This window comes from Coregonus lavaretus, assembly GCF_964263955.1.
Source record: "Coregonus lavaretus genome assembly, contig: HAP1_SCAFFOLD_589, whole genome shotgun sequence".
In the NCBI taxonomy this organism is placed as follows: Eukaryota; Metazoa; Chordata; class Actinopteri; order Salmoniformes; family Salmonidae; genus Coregonus; species Coregonus lavaretus.
Genome location: NW_028163587.1, coordinates 139,190 through 159,486, shown reverse-complemented (window position 1 = coordinate 159,486; position 20,297 = coordinate 139,190). Strand labels below are relative to the sequence as shown.

The 20,297-nt window shown below is 43.6% G+C and overlaps 2 protein-coding genes across 2 annotated transcripts; one reads left to right on the top strand and one right to left on the bottom strand.

Annotated features, from left to right (window-relative positions):
- The first annotated feature begins 1,584 nt into the window (after nucleotides 1-1,584).
- Nucleotides 1,585-5,891, top strand: LOC311117980 (eukaryotic translation initiation factor 3 subunit I). The gene is made up of 10 exons (XM_084192864.1): nucleotides 1,585-1,707; nucleotides 2,297-2,389; nucleotides 2,498-2,585; nucleotides 3,175-3,240; nucleotides 3,413-3,562; nucleotides 3,847-3,974; nucleotides 4,144-4,254; nucleotides 4,461-4,550; nucleotides 4,702-4,868; nucleotides 5,336-5,891. Exons 1-10 carry the CDS (start codon nucleotides 1,705-1,707, stop codon nucleotides 5,415-5,417), a joined length of 978 nt encoding a protein of 325 aa, XP_084048990.1. The 5' UTR covers nucleotides 1,585-1,704; the 3' UTR covers nucleotides 5,418-5,891.
- A 4-nt stretch (nucleotides 5,892-5,895) lies between these two features.
- On the bottom strand, nucleotides 5,896-20,005 carry LOC311117979 (putative histone deacetylase 1-B). The gene is made up of 14 exons (XM_084192863.1): nucleotides 19,880-20,005; nucleotides 18,798-18,910; nucleotides 15,755-15,872; nucleotides 15,407-15,481; nucleotides 15,122-15,260; nucleotides 14,639-14,780; nucleotides 14,375-14,467; nucleotides 14,150-14,258; nucleotides 10,024-10,164; nucleotides 9,629-9,737; nucleotides 9,168-9,298; nucleotides 8,509-8,664; nucleotides 8,087-8,135; nucleotides 5,896-7,944 (listed from the first exon to the last, which is right to left on the bottom strand). Exons 1-14 carry the CDS (start codon nucleotides 19,932-19,934, stop codon nucleotides 7,917-7,919), a joined length of 1,458 nt encoding a protein of 485 aa, XP_084048989.1. The 5' UTR covers nucleotides 19,935-20,005; the 3' UTR covers nucleotides 5,896-7,916.
- Between the last annotated feature and the right edge of the window lie 292 nt (nucleotides 20,006-20,297).

Sequence of the window (20,297 nt, the reverse complement as noted above, 5' to 3'; positions counted from 1 at the left end):
CCCTCCTCATTCCCACAGTATGCAAGTATCCATTCCACATTCATATTATGTGCTTTTTCAATTTCATTCTACAACATTGGATCCAATGGAAATGTTTTAACAATGTTCATGCTAGCTGGCCTTGCGATCATGATAATTTATGGTTAAGATTCCACTGAAACTGTCCTGACAAAGGTGACTACCAATGATTCATTCTCTATTCTGTGTGTTTGAGAATACGTATAATAATATGCCATTTTAGCAGACGCTTTTATCCAAAGCGACGTGTGGGTGGTCCCGGGGATCGAACCCACTACCCTGGCGTTACAAGCGCCATGCTCTACCAATTGAGCTACAGAGGACCACGTATCTTAACAAGATTGTTGTATCCCAACTTGGATAGTTAGTTTGGTTTAATCATTTCTAATACAGTGTTTAAACAGATATTTCTATGCAACCCTAGCCTTGCTATCTAGTTCTGTGGCAGTTTGATTTGAGAAGCACTTAACTGAGAATGTATTATCCGCTCCCTTCCCGGACACAGTCCTGGCAGGTATTCACTAGGAACCAAACGTTAGCAAACAGGATATAACAATAGAAACTCACATTTTTGTTGCAAAAGGTGTTCTGTTGTGAAATGGTTTGCTACATTTTGAACCTGAACCTCCAGTGGGTAATTGCAAATTCTTCCTTCTATATAAACACTGTCACAAACCAACTGTTTATTTTCTCTGTACCATGAAGTGTTATGGTTGACAGGTATATGCTGTGGTGCTGTCAGTGTTCGCCATACACTTTGAAAAAAGGAAGACATTCCGTTTTCTTTTCTGAGTACTGGGAGGCAGTTTATTTTCCCCACCAGACTAATAATGTTGGAAGGAGGATAGATTATTGCAATGAAAGTAAATTCATATTTCTGTAGTGTATCTATGTTAGCGTCACTTAATGTGTCTTCCATGTTTTAGTTTGTAGCATTGGTCTGGCTCCAGGGGCTGCAGTTTGAGGAATGCAATGCATTTCTTTATTTCATAATAAAGACTGACTCACTTTCTTGATCCTAACTGGTTTTAGAGATTAATCCATGTTGATCAAGAACCCAAGATAGTTTCTCTTTTATTTCGGGTTTTTCCCCATTTTATTTTCCTGTACTTTTCTTACCCTGTATACTTCCTGTCTTGCTAATTAAAAGATGTACTTGTGATTTGGTGATTGATATTTTATTTGTGTCCCCCTGCAATTGCAAGTACTAGGAGACCATGATAATAGATAGATAATATGCCATTTAGCAGACGCTTTTATCCAAAGCGACTTACAGTCGTGCGTGCATACATTTTTTTTTGTATGGGTGGTCCCGGGGATCGAACCCACTACCAAGCGCCGTGCTCTACCAGCTGAGCTACAGAGGACCACCATTAACTTTACAACAATCGACAATTCACTGTAGACTACCACTGTACAACTTTTTCAATGACCTGTAAATATTTCAAACGCTTTTCTTTACATTCTCATAAATAAATCCTAGTGAATATCTAAACTTTTAGCCTGAGAAAAATGCGCGGGTTAGAAGGTTCAGGGGTCACTGCTTGACACGGAAGTACTAACGCTCCTTTTCCGCCTTCGCCTCGGCGCCGCGCAACACGAGTCCTCATCCTGTCTCGCTTTTTTTTTTGTTGTTGTTAAAATATCGATTACAACGGATAAAGCGACCAGTGTACAACTTCGGCGATGGTGAATATGTCATATTCGAACTGCTTAAATTTGATTAGCCACCTATCAAAGTGTGTTGAACTTAAGTAAAATGGTCTAGGATGTCCTCGGTTTATGCTAACCAGATAGCTACCATCAATCTAGCTCGCTAGCATAAAAAGGATGATGCGTTGGTGTCAGTTTAGCTAGCTAATGTTAGTATAATAAAAGCTGGCAAGTACGAAAATGTGGCACATTTTGGTTGATCAATCGTTACTAGCAAATGGTGATGTTAGTCATCCCCAACATTGTCGATGTTATGCACAATGCTAAAGTTATTTGGTTGTCCAATATGTTTGCCATCCCATACGGTCATTGAGCCAAGCGTTAGCACGTAGCTAGGTAGCAAATGATTCAGCCAGTGACTCCCATTCTCAGAATAGTTTAGAAGATTTCGATTTTGGCACCGTCAATTAGCTAGCTAGCTATAAACCTCATCGTCAAGTCTTCTTGTAGGTCTCTAACTCATAAATACTGGTTTAGTTAGCTACCTGTTAGTGCTAGTAAAACAGTTGCCAATATTGAACTGGCTGTGCAGTTCACTAACTTGCCTTGTTCTTGTGCCCTGCAGAAACCCATCCTGCTACAGGGCCATGAAAGGTCTATCACACAGATCAAATACAACCGAGAGGGAGACCTGATCTTCTCTGTGGCCAAAGACACGGTAAGTAAGAAATTATACACAGAAGAATGCCATGTGTATATAGAAATATATCACTCATCCACCACCAGTAAGTTTTAACAATTCACATTGTTTGTGCTTTATTCACAGGTAGCGAACGTGTGGTACTCTGTGAACGGGGAGAGGCTCGGAACTTACAATGGACACACTGGAGCTTTGTGGTGTGTGGACTGTGACTGTATCTTTTACTCAAGACATTCAACAGCCATGCGCACCATGGTGAAATTTACCATTATTATGGCCCAGCGTTCTGGGTTATCATGTCAAATGACCTACATTTTAACCTTTTATTTGAATGAGAATTACACCAAAAATGAAAGCAATTGTCTGAGGATGGCGCTGGACCATCAAAGAAAAGGGACAGTTTGATGAAAAAGTTTTATATAAAGGTCCAGGTCATGTTACCTGTTTACATGTTATGATGTTTCTAGAAGGGTCAGTGAGTGTTGGGGTTTTGTTTGGGGGTGTATATATAACAAATGAAAATTAAAAATATACTCTAGAAATAAATAAATAAAGGAGAAAATTATTTAATAATAATAATAATAATTGTAAAGTGGTTGTCCCACTGGCTATCATAAGGTGAATGCACCAATTTGTAAGTCGCTCTGGATAAGAGCGTCTGCTAAATGACGTAAATGTATATGATGTTCCTAGAAGGGTCATTGAGTGTTGGGGTTTTGTTTAGGTTCCTTGTTATGGGCAACATGAATGTACAGGGGGTAGGTAATATGATTGTTGCTGGTTGTCCTTAACTATGCTCTCAGGGGACACCAAGAATGTGTTGACAGGATCGGCAGACAACAGCTGTAGACTATGGGACTGTGAGACGGGTATGTAGGTGTGTGTGTGTTTGAGAGAAAACAAAAGATGACAACTCCTTTAGTGGATCAGATACCTGTATGTGTGTTAGTGCATGAATGTATGAGACTGAGGTTTGTTGAATAACTTCCTGGTATGTTTGTGAGCATGCAACTGTGATATGACCTCTCCTTTCTCTCCCAGGTAAACAGCTAGCCATGTTGAACACCAGCTCGGCTGTGAGGACCTGTGGCTTTGACTTCAGTGGCAACATCATCATGTTCTCTACAGACAAGCAGATGGGCTACCAGTGTTTCCTCAACTACTTCGACCTCCGCGACCCCCAGCAGATCGGTAAGTAGTGTACACTTCTGATGATTAGTCTTAAAACAACCCCTAGACCCTTACCCTGTTGGTTACACAACTGAAGGAACGGGATATAAACTGCTGTTTGCAGGTGAAGGTGAACGCAACGTTGTGATAACGTTCCCTTGCCTTCTAATGGGCTTTCTGGAGCGTCAGCTACATTGTTTATGTAGTTCCTTTGACCAGAATGTATCTATCTGGTGTCACAGCCATTACAGTTGTCTGAGGATGTTTCTCCCTATCTTTCCCCCTCTCTCTGTCCCTCCCTGTAGAGGACAACCAGCCGTACCTGACGGTGCCCTGCGCTGAGTCTAAGATCACCAGTGCTGTGTGGGGGCCTCTGGGAGAGTTTGTTATCGCTGGTCACGAGAACGGGGAGATCAACCAGTTCAGCGCCAAGGTGCCCTGACACAGACCCTGACACACACATTAACACACCCTGACACACACACACATTAACACACACACATACACACATTTATTGAAGACAGAAGGCAGATAAATTGATATCCTAATACGTGTATCACATCATTATACTGCCAGTATTTTCTCTGACGTGTGTGTTGCAGTCTGGAGAGGTGCTGAAGAAGGTGAAGGAACACACCAAACAGATCAATGACATCCAGACCTCTGTTGATCTGACCATGGTCATCACCGCATCTAAAGACTGCTCATCTAAGGTAGCCAGGCATGACTGCCCAGTGGAGAGATGGAGAGAGGATGATGGGTGAAAAGAAGTGGAGGGGTAGAGAGGTGGAAGGGTGAAAGGAGAGGTGAAAGGAGAGGTGGAGAGGACTGGGGCTTCTTAAATAGTTGAGTTCAACAGCTGACTGACTGATTGACTGTCTGTGCCTGACTCTGTCTGACTTGTCTGTCTACCCCACAGCTGTTTGACTCTACAACTCTAGATCACATCAAGTCCTTCAAGACAGAGAGACCCGTCAACTCTGCTGCCATCTCCCCCATCATGGACCACGTAAGACACACAGCACAACCACACCAACGCACACCAGACAACCACTGACACACACCACAGACAGACAAACAAACACTCACTTATCCCAGAGAACATTTCTCCAGCACCTCCTTATCCCAGAGCTGACCTTTAACCCCTGTGTGTGTTGTAGGTGGTGATGGGAGGAGGTCAGGAGGCCATGGAGGTCACCACCACCTCCACCAGGATCGGCAAGTTCGAGGCCAGGTTCTTCCACGCAGCTTACGAAGAGGAGTTTGGCAGGGTCAAGGGTCATTTTGGACCCATCAACTGTGTGGCGTTCCACCCGGACGGCAAGAGGTAAGGTCCAAAAGGCACTAAAGAATAGAACTTGATTATCCATCCAAGTGTAGCACATGGGATGTGTATCTCTGTCCTCAACCTAAGTGTCCCCAATAGCGCTGCTGAATAGCTAGCTTTTCGGTGGCGCGACTGGGAAAATGCCTCGGGAGGACAGTCACGTGTGTTTCCAAGGCGGAGGTTCTGGGTTGGAGCCTTGGTATGAGCTGAAATGGGGGAAGTGTTACTCGCTAAGCAACCATTGTGATGGAAATGAGTTGCCATATAATACTTAGAATGATAACCAAGTAAATAAAGATGTATTGTCTGTCTTTACCTAAATGGTGATCATTCTCAGCTCTCAATTAATACAAGTAACAGTTTTGGGGTCAATTTCAGTTGATTTTGGAACTGAATCATGTAATGTCCAACTAAACCAGCGCGTCTGGAAAACTGAACCTCTTTCTACCTCTCTCTCTCGTCTTCAGCTACTCCAGTGGAGGAGAGGACGGTTACACTAGGATTCATCACTTTGACCCCCAATACTTTGACTTCGAGCTGGAGGCGTAAACTGAAGACCAGCAGCGATACTCTTTTCACCACCAGACAGGCTGTGGGACGGACACTAGGGGTGCATCTCAATAGTCTGAAGGAGCCTTTCCTTGTGTTCTGTCCTATATCTATACTGATCTGAGAACTCAGGATAGGTGACAGCAATAATAATGGTGGTGGATGACTACCAGGAATTGTTTGTCACTTGTTCAGTGGTTTTAAATCTGTGTCGATGGAGGAAAGGAAGCCACTGAAGACTATTGAGATGCACCCTAGTGATGGGGGTGGGGAGACTTTAGGCCTGGGAATTATTTTGTCTGGTCATCCATAGTCCTGACATCACTAATAAATAGCCCAACTGGAATGTTTGGATTGCCTTGGTTGACCAAATAGGAAGGTAAAAAATGTTCCGTACCCTTGGTTTTGCTCTCTTTTCATCACTATTCCAGAGTGTATTTAAACTGATTCTCCAAATAAATTGAATTTGAGCTACATTGTGGTTAAATAGTTTATTGCATGGTTTGTTTATGTACAGTAATGTGATAACATTATGAAAATGATTTGTTCTGATTTAGTTCATTTTTGTGTAAAAGGGTACTTCCCAAATCAGGGTTCCATTTAGTACATGTTGGATAAATGTCGATAAAGTATGCTAGACAATGTGGGATCCGTTTTAAAAACTTATGCGAGAAGTGGCTGTGGAAACGCTTTTATGGTCTAATATTGATATGTTGTGGTCCTCCCACTACAAGCGGGGAAAGCGTGCAGTTATATGTAGCCTATGAACTTCATGCGCCTTTCCGATGAATATCGAGGGTCACGTTCTGATTACATGATCGATGCTTGCCGTTTGACAAAAGAATCAAGTGCTGTCCATAATTGGAATCACACGTAGGTAGACTGTTGGTTAGAGCATGCGACCAAACCCATTTTTATATTTTATTCGGTACATGTGAATTTTAACCGCAGAAGTTTGTGCGCTGTCATCACGCACCGACTGATCGGAAATGCGCGTATTGGAGGGAAACCAAGCTAGTGCGTGAAAGAGACGAGTTTACTACAGCGCTTGTATTATTTACTAACCAGTGAAGTCGAATAACCATAATCTGAAGGAAGCCTGGAAATCAAATTTCTCTACAGACAACCAAATAATTGCCTTAACGTGCTCTTCAAAAAAAAGTAATAAAACAACAAAGCACGAAATCAATTAAATTTATTTTTTTCTATATAAAACAAAGTTATGCACATTTCACAATTGAACTCTGCCCCAAACACCATCTTTTCACCTGCTATTACAGTAGAAAATACCAGGGGCTTAAAACATGAGCCGGTTCCCAGCGGCGTAGGGTGAAATTGCCCCTTCACGCTGATCTCGGGTCAGTTTTGTATTGTCCTTACTAAATGACTACGGCTCGGGGGAGGGGCTAGCTGATCTTGGACCTGTACTTAAGGAAACTTCATCCTGGAACGTTCAATTAATTACCTATTAAAAATACATTGTAATAATACAATAAAAAACATTTACTTTTAGAAATATAAAACGAGGTAAGGAAGAAGCGAGCGTGGTGTGTACAGTCATCTGGGGGAAAGATTACAGCACAATGTACAGTATAGAAAACATTTACACCTGCTCTCTCCATGACAGACTGACCAGGTGAATCCAGCTGAAAGATGTCACTTGTTAAATCCACTTCAAAATCAGTGTAGATGAAGGGGAGGAGACGGGTTAAAGAAGGATTTATAAGCAGAGACAATTGAGACATGGATTGTGTATGTGTGCCATTCAGAGGGTGAATGGGCAAGACAAAATATTTAAGTGCCTTTGAACGGGGTATGGTAGTAGGTGCCAGGTGCACCCGGTTTGAGTGCGTCAAGAACTACAACGCTGCTGGGTTTTTCACGCTCAACAGTTTCCCCGTGTGTATCAAGAATTGTCAGCAAAGTACATCCAGCCAACTTGACAACTGTGGGAAGCATTTGAGTCAAAATGGGCCAGCATCCCAATGGAATGCTTTCGACACCCTGTATAGTCCATGCCCCGACAGATTGAGGCTGTTCTGTACACAGTGTATGTTGATCCATTATTTAAAATAACTTACAGAGCAGAATAGGGCTGGTGACGTGTGAGTGACTATTGTTGAAAAGGGCAATGTCTGCAGTGGAAAGTGGATTCCTTTTCCAACTCTCCATCTAGACTGATCCAAGAACTCAGGATAGGTAAAATTGATGACAGGAGTCTTATCAGGGGATTGGCTTTCACTTATGTTACCTCGGGTCAGTGAAGAGGGAGGAAATAAGGTCGGGATTCAATCCAAGGCGCGTTACAGAGCAGTGCACTAGACAGCCGTCAACACACCTTTTGTAAAGGCGTTTACAATGATAATAAAACAGCCCAAAACATTTTACCGCGTCTGAAGAAATACTAAAAACAGCATTAGAGAATAATTTACAGTCCTTTTCGGTTGCTGTGTGTATTGGTGCACAACTGGAAAGCCATGCATTTCTGATGCTTCAACTTCAAGACGTCTTGGTTTCTTCTTTTGGCCTGGTGGTGAAATTAAGAAACAGTTGACTAGGCTAAGACTGGATACATACGACTGGGCTAAGACTGGACACATAAGCCACTATTCCTAGATGAGTTATATTCCATTTAAAGTGAAGTATGCGGTGTTGTGGTCACTACTCACCCTGCTGTGTCCATCTTCTCCTCTGGATCTTTCTCCTCCACTTTCACTTCTGGGGAAAACAAAAAAAGAATGTTCATCGGATGTTATGTCACGTGTCCTGGGCCAGTCACGGTGGCGTCAGGTCGAGCGTCCTGGGCCAGTCACGGGGTGTGTCCTGGGCCAGTCACGGGGTGTGTCCTGGGCCAGTCACGGGGTGTGTCCTGGGCCAGTCACGGGGTGTGTCCTGGGCCAGTCACGGGGTGTGTCCTGGGCCAGTCACGGGGTGTGTCCTGGGCCAGTCACGGGGTGTGTCCTGGGCCAGTCACGGGGTGTGTCCTGGGCCAGTCACGGGGTGTGTCCTGGGCCAGTCACGGGGTGTGTCCTGGGCCAGTCACGGGGTGTGTCCTGGGCCAGTCACGGTGTGTGTGAGGAGTTTACTTCACCTTTCTTCTCCTCTGCCTCCTCCTTCTCCTCCTCAGTCTTGACTCGTTTGGTTTTCTTGTGGTTGGCAGCGTTCCTCCTTCCTCCTCCTCCCTGTCCCTCATCCTCAGAGTCAGAGAACTCCTCTTCACAGGCTATCCTCTTATCATGGGCCCTGACTGAAACACAATACCATCATCATCATCATCATCATCATCACTATCCTCTTATGGGCCCTGACAGAAACAATAGCATCATCATCATCACTATCCTCTTATGGGCCCTGACTACACAGGAAAACACAATTCAGTAAGAGACAAGATTCAGAACAAGTACAAAACAGTGGTGAGATGTGACAGAACTCTCGAGCTAGAGCAGAGTTCTCCAACTGGCAGCCCGCAGGGTGATTTTATTTGATCCAAAGTATTCCCACGCCTATTGGCGAGATATAAGTGATCGTATACAAACGTAAGCAAGGTTTGAAATTATTGTTTTAGTCAAATATATACGTTAGGGCTTCTTGCGATCAATTTGCAGTCTACAAATGATTTGTAATTATGTTCCGGCCCCCTGACCATCCTCTCAAAAAACATAAAAGACAAACATATCTGCCCTTATTTAGTTCATTATCCCTGAGCTAGTGTGTGTGTGTGTGTGTGTGTGTGTGTGTGTGCGCGCTTACTGGAGATGCGTTTGTCAGGGTCCTCGTCCTCCTCCTCTCCAGAGTCCGGGTGTGGAGCATCTTCTGGGATGGGCTGCATCTGGACCCCAGGGGCGTGGGGCAGCATGCGCAGGTTCTCAAACAACCTCTGTCTGGGGAGGGAGAGAGATGTTTAGTGTGTACCTGAGTGTCTGTGTCTGTCTGTCTGTCTGTGTCTGTCTGTCTGTGTCTGTCTCCGTCTGTCTCCGTCTGTCTCCGTCTGTCTCCGTCTGTCTCCGTCTGTCTCCGTCTGTCTGTGTGTCTCCGTCTGTCTGTGTGTCTCCGTCTGTCTGTGTGTCTCCGTCTGTCTGTGTGTCTCCGTCTGTCTGTGTGTCTCCGTCTGTCTGTGTGTCTCCGTCTGTCTCTGTGTGTCTCCGTCTGTCTCTGTGTGTCTCCGTCTGTCTCTGTGTGTCTCCGTCTGTCTGTGTGTCTCTGTAACTTACTTGATCTTCTCCAGGTAATCATTGGTGTTCTGGTTGGTCATGTTAGACGGGCTGATGTGGAGCTTGAAGTCAGGGCCAAAGTACTCAAAGTAGTCGTTGTATGGCAGCTCTAAAAACAGGACAAGAGAGATCGTCAGGTTGTTATCGTAAAAGAGAACGCGTTCTCAACAACCTACCAGGTTAAAAGGTCATCCATGAACAGAGCATCTTTACACTGCTAGAAGTCAAAACGAAGAAGTGTAACATCTTACTAAACAAAGTCTGAAGTACACTTTCAGGTAGGACAGGTAGGACAGGTAGGACAGGTAGGACAGGTAGGACTTTGTAAATTAACAACACGGTAACAATCTCTTCAGGTCAGAGTACATAGATTAGTATTTCCTGTGTGTGCGTACCGTTCGGTATGGTGCTGTCCAGAGCCACGGCGGTCTCGTAGGTCCAGCAGCGGGCCACGTTACGGATGGTGTAACCTCCTCCTCCCAACATCAGCAGAGGCAGGTTGAAACTCTTCATGTACTCCACACACTTAGCATGGCCTGAAACACAGCGTCTTCAGAAATTATTCAAACCCCTTGACTTATTCTACATGGTTGTGTTTCTCACCCATCCACACACACACACACACACACACACACACACACACACTACCCCATAACAACAAAGTGAAAACATGTTTGACAATTTTGAAAATTAAATACAGAAATATCTCATTTACACAAGTATTCACACACCCGAGTAAATACATGTTAGAGTCACCTTTGGCAGCGATTACAGCTGTGAGTCTTTCTGGGTAAATCTAAGAGGTTTGCACACCTGGATTATTCAAGATTTGCACTTTTTAAAAAAAAACATTCTTCAAGCTGTCAAATTGGTTGTTGATCATTGCTAGACAGCCATTAAAGTCTTGCTGTAACTAGGCCACTCAGGAACATTCAACGTCGTCTTGGTAAGCAACTCCAGTGTATATTTGGCCTTCTGTTTTAGGTTATTGTCCTGCTGAAAGGTACAGTGCATTTGGAAAGCATTCAGACTCCTTGACTTTTTCCACATTGTTTCGTTACAGCCTTATTCTAAAATTCATTCAAAAAAATGTTTTATCCATCTACACACAATATCCCATAATGACAAAGCAAAAACTGGTTTTTAGAAATTGTTGCAAATTTATAAAAATAAATAAACTGAAATATGACATTTACATAAGTATTCAGACCCTTTACTCAGTACTTTGTTGAAGCACCTTTGGCAGAGATTACAGCCTCAAGTCTTCTTGGGTATGACGCTACAAGCTTGGCACACCTGTATTTGGGGAGTTTCTCCCATTCTTCTCTGCAGATCCTCTCATGCTCTGTCAGGTTGGATGGGGAGCGTCGCTGCACAGCTATTTTCAGGTCTCTCCAGAGATGTTAGATCGGGTTCAAGTCCGCGCTCTGGCTAGGCCACTCAAGGACATTCAGAGAATTGTCCCGAAGCCATTCCTGCGTTGTCTTGGCTGTGCGCTTAGGGTCGTTGTCCTGTTAGAAGGTGAACCGTCGCCCCAGTCTGAGGTCCTGAGCGCTCTGGAGCAGGTTTTCATCAAGGATCTCTCTGTATTTTGCACCGTTCATCTTTCCCTCGATCCTGACTAGTCTCCCAGTCCCTGACGCTGAAAAACATCCCCACAGCATGATGCTGTCTCCACCATGCTTCACCGTAGGGATGGTGCCAGGTTTCCTCCAGACGTGACACTTGGCATTCAGGCCAAAGAGTTCAATCTTTGTTTCAACAGACCTGAGAATCTTGTTTCTCATGGTCAGAGTCCTTTAGGTGCCTTTTGGCAAACTCCAAGCAGGCTGTCATGTGCCTTCTACCTGAGCTCAATTATGAGTCTCGTAAGCTGTCATCAAGGCAAAGGGTTGCTATTTGAAGAATCTCAAATATATTTGGATTTGTTTAACACTTTTGGTTACTACATGATTCCATATGTGTTATTTCATAGTTTTGATGTCTTCACTATTATTCTACAATGTAGAAAATAGTAAAAATAAAGACAAACCCTTGAATGAGTAGGTGTGTCCAAACGTTTGACTGGTACTCTATATAATCACTATAATGAAATATGTTTACCAATAGTAAATAGGGCACTCGAAAACCACAGGCACAGCATGTACAACATAGAATACACATTGGCTAGAGCTCACCCCCTGCTAAAATAAAGGTTCAATAAAATAAGTAAGTGTCAACTTGAGTTCTTACTGAATTTTTGTAATCTTCTATAGAGACTCAGTCAACATAAAATACACAATGGCTGTGCTAATACATTTTAGGTCTGTACCAAAATAAATTATATTATAAAAAAAGTATTATATTATAATAGTAAATAGGGCACAGACCTACAATGTATTTATAAACATATTTCATTATAGTGATTGTGTTCCCCAAACTCTACATAATATATGTTTATAGATAAGTGTTGTTTATTTGATGTATTGATGCAGGGCTCATCTGTAAAAGTATTGATGCAGGGCTCACCCCCTGCTAAAATAAAGGTTCAATAAAATAAGTAATAGTCAACTTGAGTTCTTACTGATTAAAAAAAATATATATATTCTATAGTGCTAGAGACTCTGACTCAGATGGCCTCTGGGAGCCAACACCAAAGAGACCACATTCAAGTCCTCCAGTAGAAACTAGTTCATTCAGTCAGACCCCTGCTGCTGTTCTCTGGCTCCCACCCCATCCGGCCATCTAGATGTGTGAAGGTTAGTCTCTTATGTAGGGAAGTCTTTTTGGCATTTTTGAACGTTCTCTATAGTTATGTACTTGAAAATGTATCAAATTTACCAATTCGGCCACTTGGGTACATTTGGGCAAACTCGTGAGGGACACCTGGGTGACTTCATACTAAATGTTATTTAGCTCGCTCATTCTTGAAGGTATCCGTCCGAAACTTTGCACATACACTGTTGACCTCTTGTGGACAACATCTAAATTACCTCCAGCTTCCTATCTGAATCTATGGCTTTTATTTTTCATGTCAAAGATGATGCAACAAAACTAAAAATAGAAAACGTGTTTTTTTGTTTGTTTTATCTTTTACCAGATCTATTATGTTATGTTCTCCTACATTAATTTCACATTTCCACAAACTTCAAAAGTGTTTCCTTTCAAAAAGTATCAAGAATATGTATATCCTTGCTTCAGGTCCTGAGCGACAGGAAGTTAGATTTGGGGATGTCATTTTAGGAGGAAATTGAAAAGAAGGGTGTAATCCTTAAGAGGTTAAACTCTCACCATTGGCCTCAAGGTGAAATCCCTGAGTGGTTTCCTTCCTCTCCGGCAACTGAGTTAGGAAGGACGCCTGTATCTTTGTAGTGACTGGGTGTATTGATACACCATCCAAAGTGTATTTAATAACTTCACCACGCTCAAAGGGTTATTCAATGTCTGCTTTTCTACCAATAGGAACCCTTCATTGCGAGGCATTGGAAAACCTCCCTGGTCTTTGCGGTTTAATCCGTGTTTGAAATTCACTGCTCGACTGAGGGACCTTACAATTATCTGTATGTGTGGGGTACAGAGATTAGGTAGTCATTCCAAAATCATGTTAAACACTATTATTGCACACAGAGTCCATGCAACCTATTATTTGACCCAACTTTTTTTTTTTACTTATTTAGGCTTGCCATAACAAAGGGGTTGAATACTTAAGACATTTCTGGTCCCGTGTAGCTCAGTTGGTAGTTGGTTCGATTCCCACGGGGGGCCAGTATGACATTTTTTTATGCATTTACATTTACATTTACGTCATTTAGCAGACGCTCTTATCCAGAGCGACTTACAAAATTATGCACTCACTAACTGTAAGTCGCTCTGGATAAGAGCGTCTGCTAAATGACTAAAATGTAAATTTCAGCTTTTCATTTTTTATTAATTTGTAAAATTGTCTAAAAACATAATTCCACTTTGACATGGGGTATTGTATCTCAATTTAATTTTAAATGCAGGCTATAACACAAAATGTGGAAAGAGAAGGGGTGTGAATACTTCAAATCACCTTCAAACTGTTAGAAAAACACTATAATAAATGGTTTGTGAGTACAGATGCGACCCTACGCTAACATCCGAACCAGACCAAAAGAGTCATGCAGGCGCTGACCAGTTCACAGGTAAGACAGCTAGGGCTTGCACAATTAACATATAACCGACGATTATGGATGAAGACCGTCATGAAAATAAAAATAAGTTATTTTGGTGGCACGGACAGCTGACTGAAGACGGAACGGCCCGGGGCATTCGCGCGGTCGATTCCATTTCCACATGTAACAAGGTGTTGTAGCAAACAAGTCTTTGGTTGCCTAGGCAACGCCCCCTTGCTGCAGCACATTCAGTCAGGTCCAGAGGAGAGCAGAACATGTATATATTTTTATTTATTTATTTAAACGATTATAACCGCGGTCATTTGGCTGACCAATAACAGTTATCCAAAATTCCATGACCGTCACAGCCCATAAAGACAGCCCTCCTTCAGTGTGTGTGATTTACCTTTGATGGTGAGGTTGAAGCAGCCCAGTCGGTCTCCTGAGAGAGAGTCCGCTCCACACTGCAACACCACTGCACTGGGCTGGAACATCTCCATCACTTTAGCCATCACCTAGTACACAGTAACGATAAAATGTATAAAAGTGATATACACACACAAAAAAGGTAGAATCCATTTGACCCCCAAAAGGAACCAAAACATTGAATGACTTGCAGCAGCAGACTTACAGGTTTGAAGATGGCTTCATAAGACTCATCATCGATGCCGTCTCTGAGAGGGTAATTTACAGCATAGTATTTCCCCTTTCCTGCTCCAATGTCCTAAAAAAACACACACGTTATTGTACATACTGGAATACAAAATGACTCAATCCGACACACACACTGAAGGGGGAGTGTAATCACACACAGGAATCCTCTGAAATGTACTTTGCTTATTTCTGATCCCCCCCCCCCCCCCCCGATTTGTCTTTTTTCCACACACAGACTCACCCTCAGGTCTCCGGTGCCAGGGAAGTATTCTCCATACTTGTGGAAGGAGACAGTCATGACCCGGTCTGTGGTGAAGAACGCCTCTTCCACTCCGTCTCCATGGTGAATGTCGATGTCTATGTACAACACCCTCTGGTGGTACCTGATTGGACGGACAAGACAACTCATTACATATTCATATCACCTGATAGGAAAGACAATGCAATTCAATGAATACACTCATATCTAGGTTTCTCATCAGAGCACGGGGGACTATTCATTTCAAGAGACACTACGCCATTCTTTTCAGTCTTTCCCCCAAAAGTGAAAAGACGCAGACAAGACGGCGGCGTGGGTGAGCGACACAGACAAGACGACGGCGTGGGTGAGCGACACAGACAAGACGACGGCGTGGGTGAGCGACACAGACAAGACGACGACGTGGGCGAGCGACACAGACAAGACGACGGCGTGGGTGAGCGACACACACGCTGGGCCTCTTACTTCAGCAGCTCCAGGATGGCGAGGACTATGTCGTTGACGTAGCAGAACCCAGAGGCCTCGGACTTCTTGGCGTGATGGAGTCCTCCGGCCCAGTTGATGGCGATGTCCGTCTGCTGCTTGTTCAGCTTCACTGCCCCTGCTACACGGGGGGGGGGGGGAGGGGGGGGGGGGGGGAGGGGGGGGGGGGGGGGGGGAGTGAGGAGGTAGACAGACAACAGAAGTCAGTAAGTCAGACAGAGAAAGAGGCTAAACATGGAGAAAATAGATAACGAACGAGAGACTTACCGACAGAGCCTCCCGTTGAGAGCTGACAAAACTCAAACAAGCCGTCAAACACTGGGCAGTCCTCTCCTACATTGACTGTTGGAGAACAACAAGGATGGAAGACATTCATTTGAGATGTGTGATTGAGGCCTGCAGATTCGTTCCAATGCATAAAGCAGTACCTACACAACAGATGTGAGTGTGGAGCATAGCCTAGACTCAGCTCAACATTAGGCCATATGAAAACATGTGACAAACAAGGCATTACAACGTATGATCAACGATGGTTTTCGGGGTGAACCCATCTAACTTTAAAAATGCACCCCCACACCTGAGCAATGCTAGGGGAAAACACTGTCTGCTACTCACATCTCTGCATCTGCTTGCTGTGTTCTGACATGTTGTCTGGCCGGATGGAACGCAGGAACTTGATGTAGTCGTCACTGTGGTACTTGGTCATCTCCTCTCCGTTGGCCTTGTGAGGTCTCTGGACAAGGGTCAGACAGAGGGGAAAAGTCAGTAGGAAAAAAAAGAAACACTCCACCATTACCTGGTTGCTAAAAACGTTTCCCCTATTTCAGGTTTCCATAATATTTTCAGTAACGAAAAATATATTGGCGGTCAGAAAACTCGTCGTCCACAACTATCCCGTTTACACTTGTATAAGTATATTAGGACTTCAGGACAGCTGAACTATACAGAATGTTACTTCAGACCTGTGTAGAACATGTTGCGTGTTAAAGGAGAATGAGAAGTCCAGGCCTATCAGCTTCAGTTCAGTTTGCCGTCGGAAAGTATTCAGACCCCTTGACTTTTTCCCAAATGTGTGTTACGTTACAGCCTTATTCTGAAATGGATTAAATAAAATAAATTCCTCAGCAATCTACACACAATACCAAATAACGACAAAGCAAGAACAGGTGTAGACATTTTTGCTGACTTATGTACATAAGTATTCAGACCCTTTGCTATGAGACTCGAAATTGAGCTCAGGTGCATCATGTTTCCATTGATCATCCTTGAGGTTTCTCAAATCAAATCAAATGTATTGGTCACATACACATGGTTAGGAGATGTTATTGGGAGTGTAGCGAAATGCTTGTGCTTCTAGTTCCGACAGTGCAGTCTACAACTTGATTGGAGTTCACCTGTTGGAAATGCAATTGATTGGACATTATTTGGAAAGGCACACACCTTTCTATATAAGGTCCCACAGTTGACAGTGCATGCCAGAGAAAAAAACCAAGCCATGAGGTCGAAGGAATTGTCCGGCACAGATCCGTGGAAGGGTACCAAAAACATTTCTGCAGCATATTTTTTAATTTTTTATTTAACCTTTATTTAGGTCCCCAAGAACACAGTGGCCTCCATCATTCTTAAATGGAAGAAGTTTGGAACCACCAAGACTCTTCCTAGTGCTGGCCGCCCGGCCAAACTGAGCAATCGGGGGAGAAGGGCCTTGGTCACTGACAGAGCGCCAGAGTTCCTCTGTGGAGATCGGGGAACCTTCTAGAAGGACAACCATCTCTGCAGCACTCCACCAATCAGGCCTTTATAGTAGAGTGGCCAGACGGGAAGCCACTCCTCAGTAAAAGGCACATGACAGCCCGCTTGGAGTTTGCCAAAAGGCACCTAAAGACTCTCAGACCATGAGAAACAAGATTCTCTGGTCTGATGAAACAAATATTGAACTCTTTGGCTTGATTGCCAAGCATCACGTCTGGAGGAAACCTGGCACCATCCCTACGGTGAAGCATGGTGGTGGCAGCATCATGCTGTGGGGATGTTTTTCAGCGGCAGGGACTGGGAGACTAGTCAGGATCGAGGGAAAGATGAACGGAGCAAAGTAAAGCGAGATCCTTGATGAAAACCTGGTCCAGAGCGCTCAGGTCCTCAGACTGGGGGTAAGGTTCACCTTCCAACAGCACAACGACCCTAAGCACACAGCCAAGACAACACAGGAGTGGCTTCGGGACAGGTCTCTGAATGTCCTTGAGTGGCCCGGACTTGAACCCGATCTAACATCTCTGGAGAGACCTGAAAATAGCTGAGCAGCAACGCTCCCCATCCAACCTGACAGAGCTTGAGAGGATCTGCAGAGAAGAATGGGAGAAACTCCCCAAATACAGGTGTGCCAAGCTTGTAGCGTCATACCCAAGAAGACTCGATGCTGTAATCGCTGCCAAAGGTGCTTCTACAAAGTACTGAGTAAAGCGTCTGAATACTTATGTAAACGTGATATTTCGGTTTTTATTTTATTTATTATAAATTAGCAAACATTTATAAAAACCTGTTTTTGCTTTGTCATTATGGGGTGTTGTGTGTAGATTGCGTTGTAGAGGCAGTTGCATATATTGGATTTATCCAACGTATGCCTCAAACTGTATGCATAGACGGCTTGACAGAAACGGTAGCAGAAGGTGAATGTTGAACTGTTGTTGCACACATATCCAGATGATGCAGCGTACCATTTCGCGCCATAACGCTGTCGGTGTGATCAAGGCATAACACAGTCACGACCTCTGCAGACAGAATAACAGCAAAGTAGCTGTTTTCTATTTACATTACATTTGTATACATCCATAACAATGAGCTGATTAATAGCCGATTTTGCCTGGCATAGCTAGAAACGTTTGCCTTCCCTTCAGGACATTCATCAACACTGACTGTTAATTACGAGGAGATCGCATTGCATATCAAACACTATGCTAGAAGCTAGCTAAATAGTTTGTTGATAGCAAACCTGCCAATATGACAACCAAATTAAAAAAATATATCAGTTGCTGAAAACAACTGGTCAAACTAGAAACTTGGGACGATTTGACAGCATAGCGCCAGTGCATCATGACTTCAACAGTAGGGACCAGAGAAATTAATGTTCATCACTCAACACCTCGTTGGTTCTGCGTTTACTATGTATCCAATTTCAGTTTGTGTGGTTGTTGGTTTAGCTTTCTGTAACTTTGTAGCAAGTGCGGTCTGCATTTGTAGACGCATACTGCCTCATGATTGCAAGGTGTCCCGATATCTTTTTGCTGTATACATTTATTTATAAACTGGTTGGTTCGAGCCCTGAATGCTGATTGGCTGACAGCCGTGGTATATCAGACCGTATACCATGGGTATGACAAAACATTTATTTTTACTGCTTTAATTACATTGGTAACCAGTTTATAATAGCAATAAGGCACCTCGGGGGTTTGTGGTATATGGCCAATATACCACGGCTAAGGGCTGTATCCAGGCACTGCCTAAGAACAGCCCTTAGCCGTGGTATATTGGCCATATACCACACCCCCTCAGGCCTTATTGCTTAATTCTATAATAAATATCTAACTAATCTAAGGAGGGGGGGGGGGGGGGGGGGGGGAAATATATAATATATAAAGTCCCCTGTGGCTGTTGTACTCACGTATATCTCCATCTTCCTGTACAGTCCATAGTTGAGCAGCAGGTTGTGGGTCATACGGATCCTGTGGGGTTTCATGGGATGACCCTGACCATAGTAATAATTACCCACGTCGCCTGGGGAGAAGAAAGAAACAGGTTTAGACAAACAACAAACCATATTTCCTTCCCCTAGCCCAGAGGTACGGTAGCTCTGGGCTTTACATTTTAGTCATTTTGCAGACCCTCTTAACAGAACGACTTACAGGAGCAAATATGATTAAGTGCCTTGCTCAAGGGCACATAGATAGATTTCCCCCCCATCTGGTCGGTTCTAGGATTCGAACCAGCGACCATCCGGTTACTGGCCCAACGCTCTTAACCTCTTGGCTTCCTGCCGCTTTGAGCACAGGTTTTATTTTATTTTGCCCAGCCCTATTAAGCATGCAGCCTGGTAACTGCACAGTACGAAACAACTCATCTATAATAGTTTTAATAACGAATCAAATGATCAACCTCTGCAAAGAGGTCTGAATCTTCATGGCACAGACAAAGCGAATTACTGTCTCAACACCACCTCCTGCACAATTCACTACTACCCACAAAGTTCACTATCAAACACCGCAGGTTACGTTTAACTGATAACCCCACTTTACAAAACAAATGGTGTAGCTAAATGTCAAGAGGAAGTTCGTGATTCAAGGACACTCATTAGTATTACTAACCATTATCTAACGTTAGCTAGTTTTGCTAGTCAATTGGTTATAAGACTACAAGTTAACTTAGCTAGCGAGCTAACGTTAGCTAGCCAGCCAAGTTGCCACAAATGAGTATACTCAACTTCCTAGTTACCGAGATATCGGCAATTCAGCTGATTGTGCAACATTGCAAAATAATTAAACGACTATCTCAAGTTGCTTTGGCTAGCTAACTAAAGTATTCTTCCTAACCAGGTAACTAGCAACCAACTTAGCAAGCTAGCTAATGATAGCAGGCTAACCACTTGGTAGCTAACTCGACTACGGCACTTCTCTCGACCACCGAATCCTCGCCGAATCAACAAATATTACTCCGGAAACCACTGAGATACATAACATCAAATCTTACCATCATAATAATAGCAAACTTTCTTCTTTGTTCCTCCTGCAGACGACAGCGCCATTTTCCTCTAATTAGTACCGCAGAGTGCTTTGTGCCCACGCTGGGTAATTTGCGCTATCGTCCCGTCCAATCGCCGAAGTCTGCTCGCCTCGAAGGCGTTGTTGCGAAGGATGCACTCTTTCTGTCTGCACGGGTCTGTTATTCCAGTTATGTGCTGCTAACAATGTACATTGAATAAATAAACCCTCATATAAATTCCTCATTTTGCTGTATGATGAACGCCAACTTTGCCACCTACACTGCAACCGGTGGCGGTCGGTGACGTTTAAGATGAGGGAGGTCGATTTATTTTTCTCATGAGCATGGCCTTATTTCTATTACAGCATATTGAATGACTCTCATTCATATTCCATTCACCAAGTTC

Bases quoted from the DNA above. Each gene is read 5' to 3' on its own strand.
- LOC311117980 (XM_084192864.1), top strand. The intron at 2,390-2,497 runs GTAAGTAAGAAA...CTTTATTCACAG, and splicing joins TCTCTGTGGCCAAAGACACG to GTAGCGAACGTGTGGTACTC. The intron at 3,975-4,143 runs GTGCCCTGACAC...TGTGTGTTGCAG, and splicing joins TCAACCAGTTCAGCGCCAAG to TCTGGAGAGGTGCTGAAGAA.
- LOC311117979 (XM_084192863.1), bottom strand. From the start codon at position 19,934: ATGGCGCTGTCGTCTGCAGGAGGAACAAAGAAGAAAGTTTGCTATTAT. The intron at 18,911-19,879 runs GTAAGATTTGAT...TCTTCTCCCCAG, and splicing joins AGTTTGCTATTATTATGATG to GCGACGTGGGTAATTATTAC. The intron at 14,468-14,638 runs GTGAGTCTGTGT...GTGTTTTTTTAG, and splicing joins CTGGCACCGGAGACCTGAGG to GACATTGGAGCAGGAAAGGG.